Source organism: Protopterus annectens, chromosome 4.part0 (assembly GCF_019279795.1).
Source record: "Protopterus annectens isolate FY-2018-M chromosome 4.part0, PAN1.0, whole genome shotgun sequence".
In the NCBI taxonomy this organism is placed as follows: Eukaryota; Metazoa; Chordata; order Ceratodontiformes; family Protopteridae; genus Protopterus; species Protopterus annectens.
This window is the reverse complement of record NC_056733.1, coordinates 71417795-71430011: the sequence shown is the minus strand read 5'-3', so window position 1 is coordinate 71430011 and position 12217 is coordinate 71417795. Positions and strand designations below refer to the sequence as shown.

The following is a 12217-nucleotide window of genomic DNA, read 5'->3' as shown; positions in this document are numbered from 1 at the left end:
CTACAATGTGATAGCAGATTAATTGAGCAGGTGCATTCTACAGCCTCACGAGTGGTCCCTTAATCCTCTGATAGCGGCAAAAATCTTCAACCTCTGGGGCCAGCCTTGCTGCAACCTATTTGCCTGCCCAACCAACTACAAGTGCAGTAACTACTTTGCTCTGATCTCCCCTCAGGGACAGTCACCAAGGGACACTCCACACTTGGCCCTCCGGTATTCCTTTATGCCTATCCTCCTCTCCCACTCATCTCCCATTTTCTAAAGAAAGCACATCAGTTGAAGAGCAAAGTGATCCTCATTGCTCTATATTGGCCTCGACAAGTCTAGTTTCCCTTTCTCTGGCCTCACCTGCTAGATCAACTGTGGATCCTCAATCCATCCCAAATGTTGATCTCCCATCTGCAGGGTCTGATTCACCCCAATCTAACAACCCTGAAACTGACAGCTTGGTTTCTCCACTTCCTTTGATTGCTAAGCATGAAAACCTTTCGCCCCCTGTGCGCAATATTCTTATTGCATCTCATAAATCATCCACCAGACTAATCTATCTTTACAAATGGAAGATGTTCTCTGTATGAGCAGCAGATAAGCAAATAGATCCCTGGTCAGCCCCGATCTCTGTGGTATTGGATTACTTGTCACATCTTTTCCACTCTGGGGTGCCTGCCTCTACTCTCCATGTACATTTAGCTGCCATCTCAAATTTTCATATTGGTTTTCAAGATTCTTCAGTTACGTCACACAGACTGTGTAAGACTTTCTTGAAAGGGGTTATCCACCTAAAACTTCCCTTTAGAGAACCCATATAACCTTGGGATTTGGCTTTGGTTCTGCAAGCTTTAACAGCTCCACCCTTTGAACCTGTGTCTTCTTGTGATATAAGAGATCTCTCTTGGAAAACTTTGTATATATAAAATATATATAAAATCTAATATATCGTAGTCTAGTAACTTATGATATATATATATATATATATATATATATATATATATGTCTCATAGGTTACTAGGCTAATGGCCCCAGGGCCATTATAAGCCTACTGAAGTTCAACCCATGTTCCCAAGGGTGTCTGGTTCAAGCATACACTAAAATCAACACTTATTGCCCCCTGTCCAAGAGGGACATAGGTGGAACCCCAAGGGTGATTTTCAAGCTACCCATCCAATCGTTCAAATTGCACTTAAATAGGGCTAGTGAGGGCCATTGTTTAACATGAATAAAAAGCTTGTTCCAAAGGTGGGGCAACCTCTGTAAGACAAATCTGTCTAGCAAGTTCTGTTGATGTATACCAGGTTAAGGTCCTTTGAGTGAGTAACCCGTGTGTCATTTGACTTGAGAATGTGCAACATTTCTATTAAAGCTGTGTCAGAGATTGCTCTATATGCAAGGCACAGGTCATGTCTGAGCAGTCTGTATGACACGAAGTAAAGTGACAATTTTAGTTTGTCCACATAAGACGGATCTTGAAGGCCTTGAATTTTCTTTGTAAGGAACCTTTGTGGTCTCTCCAATTCCTATAGGTGTTTGGAAAGGAACATACAAAAGGAAGCTTTGTACTTTGTTATTGACCTTATGAGTGAAGAATACAAGAGGTTATAACCTCTTTTTTTCTGGAGGCAATGCCCTTACTTATGAACAATATAAAATGCCCTTCTTAGCACTGTGGAGACATGGTGATCGAAGTTAAGGTTGCTGTGTGCCCAGATCTCTCACCATTGACTGTGTGCTTAGGATATTGCTATTGATGTGGTAGCTAGCAGGAACATCACCCTTGCCGAAGGGGATGATGATGCTTATTTTGCATCAAGTTTAAGACCATGACTTTGGCACCAGTCATTAGTTTGCGTAAGACCTTCTTGCAGGGTGTTGATATCACTAGGGGTTTCATGATCACTCCCTGTTGGCGGTATTAAGCAAACATGGTCAGCCACAGTCCTTTAGTTTTAGCTTTACTTTGAAGAAGTAGATTTCAAACCGTAGGGGTCCCAGAACTGATCCCTGTGGAACACCACTGGTTACAGGTCTGTTGGAGGAGGTTAAGTCCCCTATTTTGACCATATGAGTTCTATCAGTGAGCCAGTTTGCAACCACCTGACAGTATATGGGTTGATACCCAGCTGGGTGAGTATATCAATGATGCCTGAGTAGGGGATTGTGTCAAAGGCTGTGGCTAAGTCTGGGTAGCCTGTACAAACAGATTTGCCCTCATCTAGGGCTTTGGAGACTGTCTAGAAGTCCACCAGGTTTAATAGGCATGATCTCCCCTTGACAAAGCCAAACTGGGCAAGTTTGAGCATTTGGAAATGTCCTATACCTTTGTTAATAAGATCCATGATAATTTGTCCCATGGCCTTGCAGTTAAGGCTTGTCAGGTTAATGGGGCTGTAGTTCCCGGGGTCTGTGGATGCACCCCCTTTGTGCAAAGAGGTGACTGTAGCTGTTTTTCATTCCACTGGGATTAAGCCAGTGCTTAGGCTGTGATTGAAAAGCCTACTTAGTGGTGATGCTAATTCTTATTTTAACCCATGTAGAACACAGCCAGGGATGTTGTCTGGTCCCATCGAGGCTCTGTTTTTGGCCTTGGAGAGGGCATTTAAGATCTGCTTCGAGGAGATACTAGGCGGGGGGACAGGTGCTAGGGATGCACTGCATGATCCCCAAGTTAAATATATTAGACGGTAGATCTTGTCTCACCACCCCAGAAGTACTTTATATGTGTATTTGTAATGTTTCTATTATTATTGCCTTTTTCTAGTTTAATGAATCTGGTCAGTACTGCAGTCTGGATTTTATCTAGTCTTTTATATTTAGCTGTATTAAACTTTAAGCTGTAGAGATACAAACATTTGTTTTGTCTGCTTCCAGTAATGCTTAAATGTGACCCATCTGCTGTCTTGCCACTGACGCAAATGTTGTTTCCTCCATTGCTTCGGGTCATCTGATATTTGTAAGGGAATCATTTGTTTATCCACCACTAGACTTTGACATCAACTATATGTTTTCAGTTCCTTATGACGCTCCCCCTCCATCTTAATGTGCACTTCAACTACTGTTTCATATTTTGTTGTTTTTCTGTATCCAGGAATTTACTATCTCCTACCCTATGACCTTACATTTGAAGTCCCTCTCCTTTTCATTATCCTGTGTCCTTTTCAAGACTTTCACCCGGTACCCCTCCATCTGATATTAGCAGCCAACTTGTCTGGTGCAGTAGCCTTTTTTATGCTATTCAGTCAGCTTCTGGCACCAGCACCTGTCAACATCAGTCCTACTAATTCTTAACCTCCTGGTGCTGTCGTCTTCCCAGTGTCGTCTCCTGCATAGTAAGCCTGAGAAAAAGTTGCTAGGTTTGTTTCTGTGATCATTTGCCTGTCCATCAGGAGATGATCAGTGGGATTCTTAAGGAGAACACATCTGAAGTAGATACAGAGATCGCCCTGGGCCCACCCACTGACAAACACAGTTTTGTAGGTAGAATGGCCGAGTGCCTTTGACATCAGGTTGTCAACTCAGCTGTAGCAGTATTAGCTGCGAGGTGGCTGAAAACTGCTGCAGTAAGTGATACTTAAAGCTGGTGGGAGGGAATGCAGGGAGTCTCTCTGCATCTTGTCCTCCCTGCAGTGGGGTCTTAATTAAAATGGAAGTTGGTTCTTTGACACTCCTGATCCCTGTTGCATTTCTGGTTTGCTGTACCACTGCAGGAATGCCTACACACCCTGCTTATTCACTCCTTGGAACAACACAAGGAAATTGGGACAATTTTTAAATATTGCTCTTACAAACTTAGAAAGTTGATAGAATAACAGGTTTTTCATTAGCATGAATTTTCTGAAGGATATGAAGTTTGAAACTCAAATGTATATCACTATTTTCTAACTTTAATCTTTAATGATTTGCCACTAATTTGCCAGAAAACCACAAATTTATGAAAAACAGACCAAAAATATGAGGAAAAAATCTGGACATTCTGCAAAAATCTGTACAGTGGGAGGTATGACAAGGAAAATCTACCAGTATCTGGGAAGGCTTCATTCCCCCAGGGGGAATTCTTCTCCCTATGAGTCATTAGGAATGCCTATGTGATGTGATGCATTCCTTTAGATGAGCAGCAGAAAGGCACATGGCAGCCATGACCATGATCAGATCATAGTATTCATTCACTGATACTAGAGGAACATCCCTGGGGCTCGAACAGAGTAAGTCATATTAAGTGGACTAACAAAAAACTCTGCCCTCTCCATTTATTTATTTAGTTAATATGTTATTGGAATTATTCTCTCGCAGCACTGACTCCCTATATTTTGAAGAAATCAGGGCTTGTGGTGTATAATCTTTTTGTCAAGGAGTCATTGTTTGACTGGAGCAATGGCCACAGGACCTAGTTTTGTTCCCACTGGGAAGGTTTAGTCATGTAGGATGCCAGAGTAGATTCTCCCTTTTTCCAAAGACCTCGGTCTCAAATGTTACTTTTAATTGGTGGAATGTCCCATGCCAGATCTCATAATCTCCATTACTTAACAATGTTGATTGCCTTCTTGATATTAATGATACCACTAATTTGAGTAACCCATTTAGTTTATTGCAGGTGTCCACTGACCAAGAAACTGGAGTTTGTGTACCAGCTGTTGGTTTTAGTGAGACCACTGAGCTCTGACATTAGGTAGTAGACATTGCAGGAAGTTTGGTTTCATGCCAGGTTCACATACGACTGTAAGGTAGCTCAGTAGGTAGTGCTGCTGAAGTACCAGTGTAACACTTGGATATGACAAAGCACTTTGGTAAAGAAAAAAAAGGTTTTCAGTATTTTTCTCCTCATAGTATATAACAATAACATTTTCAATAAGTTTCAGTAAATAACAAAGAACCTACTCAACTGCTCATCTTAAGATTTAATTATATAACTTGGAGCTATAAAAATACAGTACACCTCGTGTTGTGTGCATCCATGAAATTTCTGGTCACACTTTTGTGTGAAACATTGTACAGACGTCCATTATGAAACTATTACCTCCTTTTTAAGGAAAGGATATAGACTAAAATAAATGCTATACAATCCAGTCTCATTAACATTCAAAAATATGCTCACTGCTTGGACGGAGTGATCACAGTGCCCATGATAAAGTGAATATTACCAAAAGGGAAAAAGTTCAACCAGTAAACCATCAGCAGAAATCCCAGTAGTCATAGCTAGTTAACATGTTTCCTGCAACCACTGTATTGCCCATGCCACTAACAGAGGAGAAATTTGCTCATTTATCCTGTTAAATGAAAATTTCCAGTTGTCTGCATTCATACAGATTGTCTAGAAAGTGTAGTGCTGTTCAAAAATGTTTAAAATGTTAAGCAGGACATCAGTAGTCTACAAGCGTCCTAAAGGTTGGCAGCAAGTGTGCGTATCCTAATGCTCTGAGCATCTGCATGACCTGTCTGTGCACAGTACAGCACTGCCCATGCCACTAACATGAAGAAGAAAAAATTGTCCAAGTATCCAGTAAAATGCAAACTTAACACTCCCCATATGTATACAACCCACTGTATAGTGTTAGTGTAGCATGCTGCTGAGAAGCTAACTAATGCAGCTTTTTCAAGTGTGGAGTTTTTGTACTATTGTTATAGTATTTACATGTACACAGTGAAAGAGATTAGAAAACTATAGAATTTGAAGGGAGGAGGAGCAGAGGAAGGATGTGACAAAATGGAGGAGGGACTACATAAAGGTCAGCAGCATACTAGGGCATATTAATTTTACCATTATATATTTCCAGTTACTGGAAATAGCCTTTTTGATGTTACCGCTGTCAATGCTGCTAGTCAGATTCATAGCTAGCTTAAGCATCCCCCTCTTTTTTTTTTGTTTTCATTATTGTGATCTTTATATATATATATATATATATATATATATATATATATATATATGACTAAAATAACCTTGTAACTGTTTTCCTTCGGACTATGGACATTACCAAAATGTCTAATAACACTGTGTGATAACTGCATTCTAAAAACAATGCTTTCAATTCAAAATATTGTTTCATAAGCAAACTGAAATCGTGGTGGTGCAGCGGTAGCATTGTTGCTTCACAGCAAGAGGTTCTCCCGTTTGATTCTCGGCTGGAGTGCAGGGAGTGCCTTCTGTGTGGAGTCTGCGTGTCCTCCCCGCGGTTGGGTGGGCATTCGAAAAACATGCTCAAATGGGCATGCCTTCGTTGAAGGTTGGGCGTCAAGCTGGCACGTCGGCGTTCGTGAAAATCTACTGCTAGTCATTAGTGGACCGGAGTTCTGCTGTGGCTACCCCTAACCGGGAAAAGCCAAACAACAACAACAACAACAACTACTTTAATTCTTGACAATATTTATTTTAATAAGATGAAAACCGTTAAAATGCAAATACTTTTGCGAAATGCGATTTCCTGAAAGTATTATAAAAAAAATTCTAATTTTAAGTTAATATAAAAAATTTACTTCTTTGATGAGAAGAATTAAAAAGTAGTTCTAGAATTTAACTCTACCATGAACGTTTTAAAATCATCATTAGTACCAGTGAAAGCAGTCAATAAATCCTCAACATAGCAAGAGTAAAATTTGATTTGTACAAATTGTTGTTCCCAGTTATCAAGAACCAAGTTTCCAAAGTGAGGGCTAAAACTGCCCCCATAGCAACTCCTACTGATCATAAAGACAGTTAAAAATAAAAATGTTATTAAATACTACCACTGTAATGAACCTAGTAAGTTACTCTCTGTACCAATATATATCTTTTCAGTCAAGAAGTCTCTCATAAATTCTAGACCAGCATTTTGTGGTATAAAAGTTTAGATTGAGACTGCAAGTAGTAGTTGGAACACAGTTGCTTAAATCTGTTTTTTTTTGCAAAGTTCTTCAAACAATGCAGAAAGTGCTAGAGATCCTTAAGAGTGGGTGTGATGGACTGCACAGCAGATTGTAGTTTAACAGCAAACATTCTAAAGGTTCTTTCTTGGATCCTGCTGCTGACATAGTAGGATGAATAATGAGGAATCTGTATTTTTATCTATTTTCAGAATCCTAAAATACCTGTTTAGAATGCAACACTTTCAAAAAAATCATGGAAATCAAGAGAGAACACTTTTCCAAAACATAAATCTTGCAAGAAGGTATCAGTTGATCTGTGAATACCATAAATTTCATTAGTAATGCTAGATAATTGTTCCCATTCATCTGCAACCCCTATTTCCCATTTTTGCACATGGGGTTGGGGTGTCACTTCACCAGTGACAGTCATGTAGAGCCAAGGTTTTTACACAGCCAGGTGGCTAGCCCTGCCATGGTAGTTCATCCACTCGCACGCACACTCACAGCTATGATCAGTTTAGTGTGTTCAGTCCACCTACTACATGTCTTTGGAGTGTGGGAGGAAGCTGGAGCACCCAGAGGAAACCGACGGGAATGCAGAAAGGACATGCAGGTTCTAGATGGAAGGTACCCCAGCCGGGAATCAAACCAAGGAACCTCTTGCTATGGAGCAATAATGCTATCCTATGCACCACTCATCTTCCATTAAATCATTAATACATTGAATATAATCATATCTTTCTCGCCATCCATAACGACTAAGCTTAATCTCTTGTTAACATTCATGAAATGCAAAATTGTATCCATTAGTCAATATAAATAAAGCAGATCTTTCTTCATAAGGTTTTCAGAATGCCTCTTTTGGCTTTAATGCATGCCTCCTCAAATTTTAATAAAATACCATTTAAGACTGGATTGACAATTTTCTTTCTAAATTCTTTTCCTTCAGTTAACTTGTTCATGTGCTTGTTATGTAAAATGTGTTAAAGATTTAACCTCCTGCTATACATTTTTAGCTCAGATACTGTTTTAACCATCCTACGATTTCTTGGGTAGCTAAGCACTATAATCATTACATGACTTGTCATTGGAGCAGGTTAATGCTGATGTTTCTTGTAGCAAGGTTGCCGGCTTTTAAGCCTTTTCCCCTTGACTGTAATTCTTTTCATGTCTTAGTTCTTATGTCCATTAAATCCCTGCTGTATTGATGTTGCAGAAGACTGATATGGTCTGTTGGAGGCAGGATGGTACAGGACTGGAGTCCATGTTAGTGCCTTTAGACATGCTATTTTATAGTATCCCTGGTCTGGTGGTCCCCTTCCCCCCGTTCCACTTTTTTTTTATATATATATTAAGTGCCTTTAAGGCACCCTATATAGAGTTTCCCTAGTGTCATATGGTTCCCCTGCCACAAAGTGCTGTTAAAACATGATTATCTAAAGGGATTGTTGGTATCTAGTGCCCCCCCACTCCATGTTATGTTTGAGTGCCATTAAGTCTCAATATAGAGTTAGCCCTGATGGCTAGTGTCCCCCACCCACCACCAACAATGTTGCAGGATTTGCTCATTAGTCAAGGGGAGTGTGCAGGTGTTACAGCCCCCCCCCCACACACACACACACAAAAAAAAACTACCTCCTGCGAACAGCACATGACCTCTCTCCTAGAATGCCCCCTTAGCATTTAGCATGGCCATAAAGACATCCCACTTTGGTACTGCATGTCTCTGTGTTGCAGCACTGTGTTACGGCTATCTCTGAATCAGTGTTTACTATGGACCCTTAGTCTCTGGTACTCTGGTGGCCTTTACCTTTGTCTGGAAGTAAATGCTTCAGAGGTGAAAAGAGGGACTGCCTATTGATATTTCCATATGTGCTGTCATTATCATTCATTTGGCAATTCTCAGCAGGCATCTGCTAATAAAAGTCTTTGCTGATGCCACTCCACTAAGTAAGGAACTTACTGCACTTCAAGTTGGTATTTTGCTTAGCAGTATATTTTCTGATTATACATCGTACACCACATCATCTGGTCCTGATGTGATTAGAGCAAACTCAGTTGAAAGGAAAGTTTTTGTTTTAGTATGTTGATGTGCAGTACTGCCTTGCTGTGTGTTGCAAACCGTGTTTGATTAGCATGTACCAATTTGCAGGATTGTGGAGCATACACATACCATACTGAACTAGCTGGAGTTCTGGTAATTAGAACTTTTTGAGCACTAGAGTAGTGTGATAGAAGCAGGCATTAGTATTGCATGGTTTCCACATTTACAGGTCCTAAAGTAGAGACATTTTGAAGTAAAACATGAAATTTTGCAGGCAAAAGATACCCTCAATCACTGCAAATTGCATTGCAAAAGTAAAGAAATCACTTTTGCAAACATCTTTTGCTGCCTTTTTTGATCATATCAAGATGTTTTATATGCAGTTTAACAGCATTCTGCCATTTTTTAAAGGAAAGTTATCAGGTCATTTGCCATATTGATGTTTTTTCACAGAATACCACTACTGAAATTGTTGCTGTCCAGTGAAGAAAGGTGCAAGTTTAACGCTTAGTCTGGAATCATAAGCATTGCAATTTCTTTTTAACTGTTTTGATTTAAAATGCTGGAGTGAACTATCTTTATTGTTTGCTTGGGTAGCATGATGTCTTAACCCTTTATTTCTTTCTTTCTGAGATGACCTGATTAAAAAAAAAAGATACCTGACACATTTCACTGTACATTAGCTATTTGTCCATATGGTGTATGTGTCCAGTTGCAGAATGCAAAGAGTATGACCGTTTTTTAACCTTAGATAAATCTTAGTATTTCTAAAGTGGCCTTTCTTGCTGTACTCCTACTTTCACTTACAGTGATATTGCACATGATGTGTAATATAACCATGGAAGGTGTAGTGTGTACAAACCCTTGTATACTGCCTTCATATGCTTCCTGCCTTGTTGCTGCAGGAGCACATTCCTTGAGCATGGATTCCCAGCCATTGCTAGATGTCATATCCCAAAGTAGATTCTCTGCTGACCCTCCACCGTCCTGAGGAAGGTGAGCACACTGTTGGCTGCTAATTCTACCCTTGTGTCTGGCCCTTCTGCACTAGAGCCATTAACTGATTGTGGGTCAACAGCAGTGCAGACATGCCCTGCCTCTACTTCCGTGACCACCTACGTAAAATGTGACATGACTTGCCTGTAGTTCTGAACTGAAAGTAAAACAATTTGATGGCTGAACAAATAAGTATGCACATAGCATGTAGCAATGTGTTAAACTAAAATAGATTTGTGACTTCTTTCCACTACCTTAGCTGCATGGATCACCATTTGACAAAATACATTTGTCTGTAAAATGTTTAAATGGAGAGACTGTTTGCTTCTAACCTCATACTTTTTCTTGCAGAACACAGATAATGTAAGTTTTTATAACATTCTAAAGAAAGATGTGGCAAAATCAACAAAAGCAGGAGTGTTTCAGACTCGATTTCTTGGTAAGATTCACTTAGATTTTTCATCTGCTTTTAAGAGGTAGAAGATTATCAATTTATGAGCAGTATTTCTTTTAAGATCTTTATTTGTAATCCTGCTTATAACATGTTGCTGAGTGTATTTCAGAATATCTGTTTATGGGGGGTTGCTTGCAACTCGTAGATAAGTGGTAAAAAGTTTGTGCCTTACAGCTGCAAGGTCTGGGGTTCCTTCCTGATTTCTGACAATTGTCTTTGTGGAGTGGACGTTGCTTTTTTTTTTTTTTTTCCATGCATCCCAGTTTTCTCCCACGTTTCAAAAAACATGCTAGCTGGTTGATGATCGCAGTGAGTTGTGCATATGCAGTTATTATATTTACCCTTGCCTTAGTGGTCTAGGTTGTGGCTGAAAAGGATCGGTGAACCAGCCCATTCACTTGCTCAACAATTAACAGATAAGTATGTTTGTTAATATGACTAGTGGCATACTATTTAGAAATTTATATTTTCTTTAACTCACTTGCCACTTATTCTGCCTAATCATTATCATGATTTTTGAGGCACGCTGTCCATGTAACAGTACCAATAATTTGATTAAGCTGTTTATCTTTTTTGATTTTGTCATCAGACTTTTTATTAGTTCATGTGACACATTTTAATTATATGTATTTTTTCTGTATTTCCCTTATTCTTGACTAAAAGTACTTTTTGGTGTGTTCTGGAGGATGTTTGTGTTTCACTGTTGCAGTCATTACATTTGGGTAATTTGCAGGCAGGTTGCCCTCAGTTGGCCTGATTAACAAAGTCTTGGGTTCTGCGTCAGTTGCTGTCCCTTCTTCCATGACGTCAGGGGTATAAAACATGCAGCCGACGCCAATACATCAGTTTTTCTTGCCGCGCAGTGCCCGAAGCAGAAGACGTTCACAAGTGCCGGTTGGCTGACTCCTGAAATTTTCATTTTCGAGTTTCAGAACCGAAGTCTTCAACTTAAAGCTAAGTACCCCATTGGGGAAACTTTTTCTTGCTCCTTAGCGATGTCAGTAAAAGTTAATAATTGTGTTACTTGTGGGAAGCAAATACCTCATAAGGATTTTCATTTGTACTGTATTCCTTGCCTAGGTCCTGACCACGACGTACCTTGCTATCAGTTTTGTGCTTTATTTAATCAGCGCACTATCCATCGTCGGTACATTTTTGCATCAAAATATTTTGGTTCTCTGTTTAATTATCCAGAAATGGCGTTGGTCAGCCATCCGACTACCAGAATGCAGAAAAAAGCAAAGAAAAAGACAGGCCGTTGAGGTCCAAAACTGCCGCAGAAGCTTCTCCTAAGCCAGTCGCCAGTTCGCCAGTACTCGGTGAGGTGCTTTCGCAGCCCCTGATACCCGCTACTTCTGATTCGCAGGCCTGTACTGAGACCCATTCGGAGTCGGGTATGCCACGAGATGCTTCACATTTAGAACCCACGGATGTCTCTAGCTTGGATGGGTCTGGAGCTTCTGAGCAACCGGCTTCTGAGGGTGTATTCAGGCCTACAGACTTGCATATTTAACCGACACCAACTTCAGTGTTAAGGCCTAAATCTCAGTCTATGTCTGAAAAACTGACACCCAGGCCACATGTTCAGGCCCCTATGCCTAAAAACCACATGATCAAAATGGCTGAAGATTTAATTACTCTAATCAGGGGTAGTCAACCCCCTCCCTCCAAGAGGCCTAGGATTGAATTTGACTATGAATCTTCTGAACAGGACTCTGTTTCTTCTGACTCTTCTAATGATCTGGATTTGTCCATACCTACTTATGAGGACTCTGATGCAGAGGAATCCATTCCCTCTGCTTCTCCGCCTGAGGATTTCTCTTTTGGGGAAACTTTACATACCTTAAGGGGAGCATTTCCACTGGGAAAGTCAGGATTTCTCTGAATACAAA

At 40.2% G+C, this 12217-nt stretch overlaps 1 protein-coding gene across 1 annotated transcript in view; it reads left to right on the top strand.

Moving 5' to 3' along the window:
• The window catches only part of SCPEP1 (serine carboxypeptidase 1), a 488555-nt gene that overhangs the window by 406732 nt on the left and 69606 nt on the right, over positions 1-12217 (top strand). The window contains exon 9 of the mRNA XM_044069708.1: positions 10223-10310. Within this exon, the coding sequence (XP_043925643.1) occupies positions 10223-10310 (88 nt within the window). The remainder of the gene's footprint in view (positions 1-10222; positions 10311-12217) is intronic.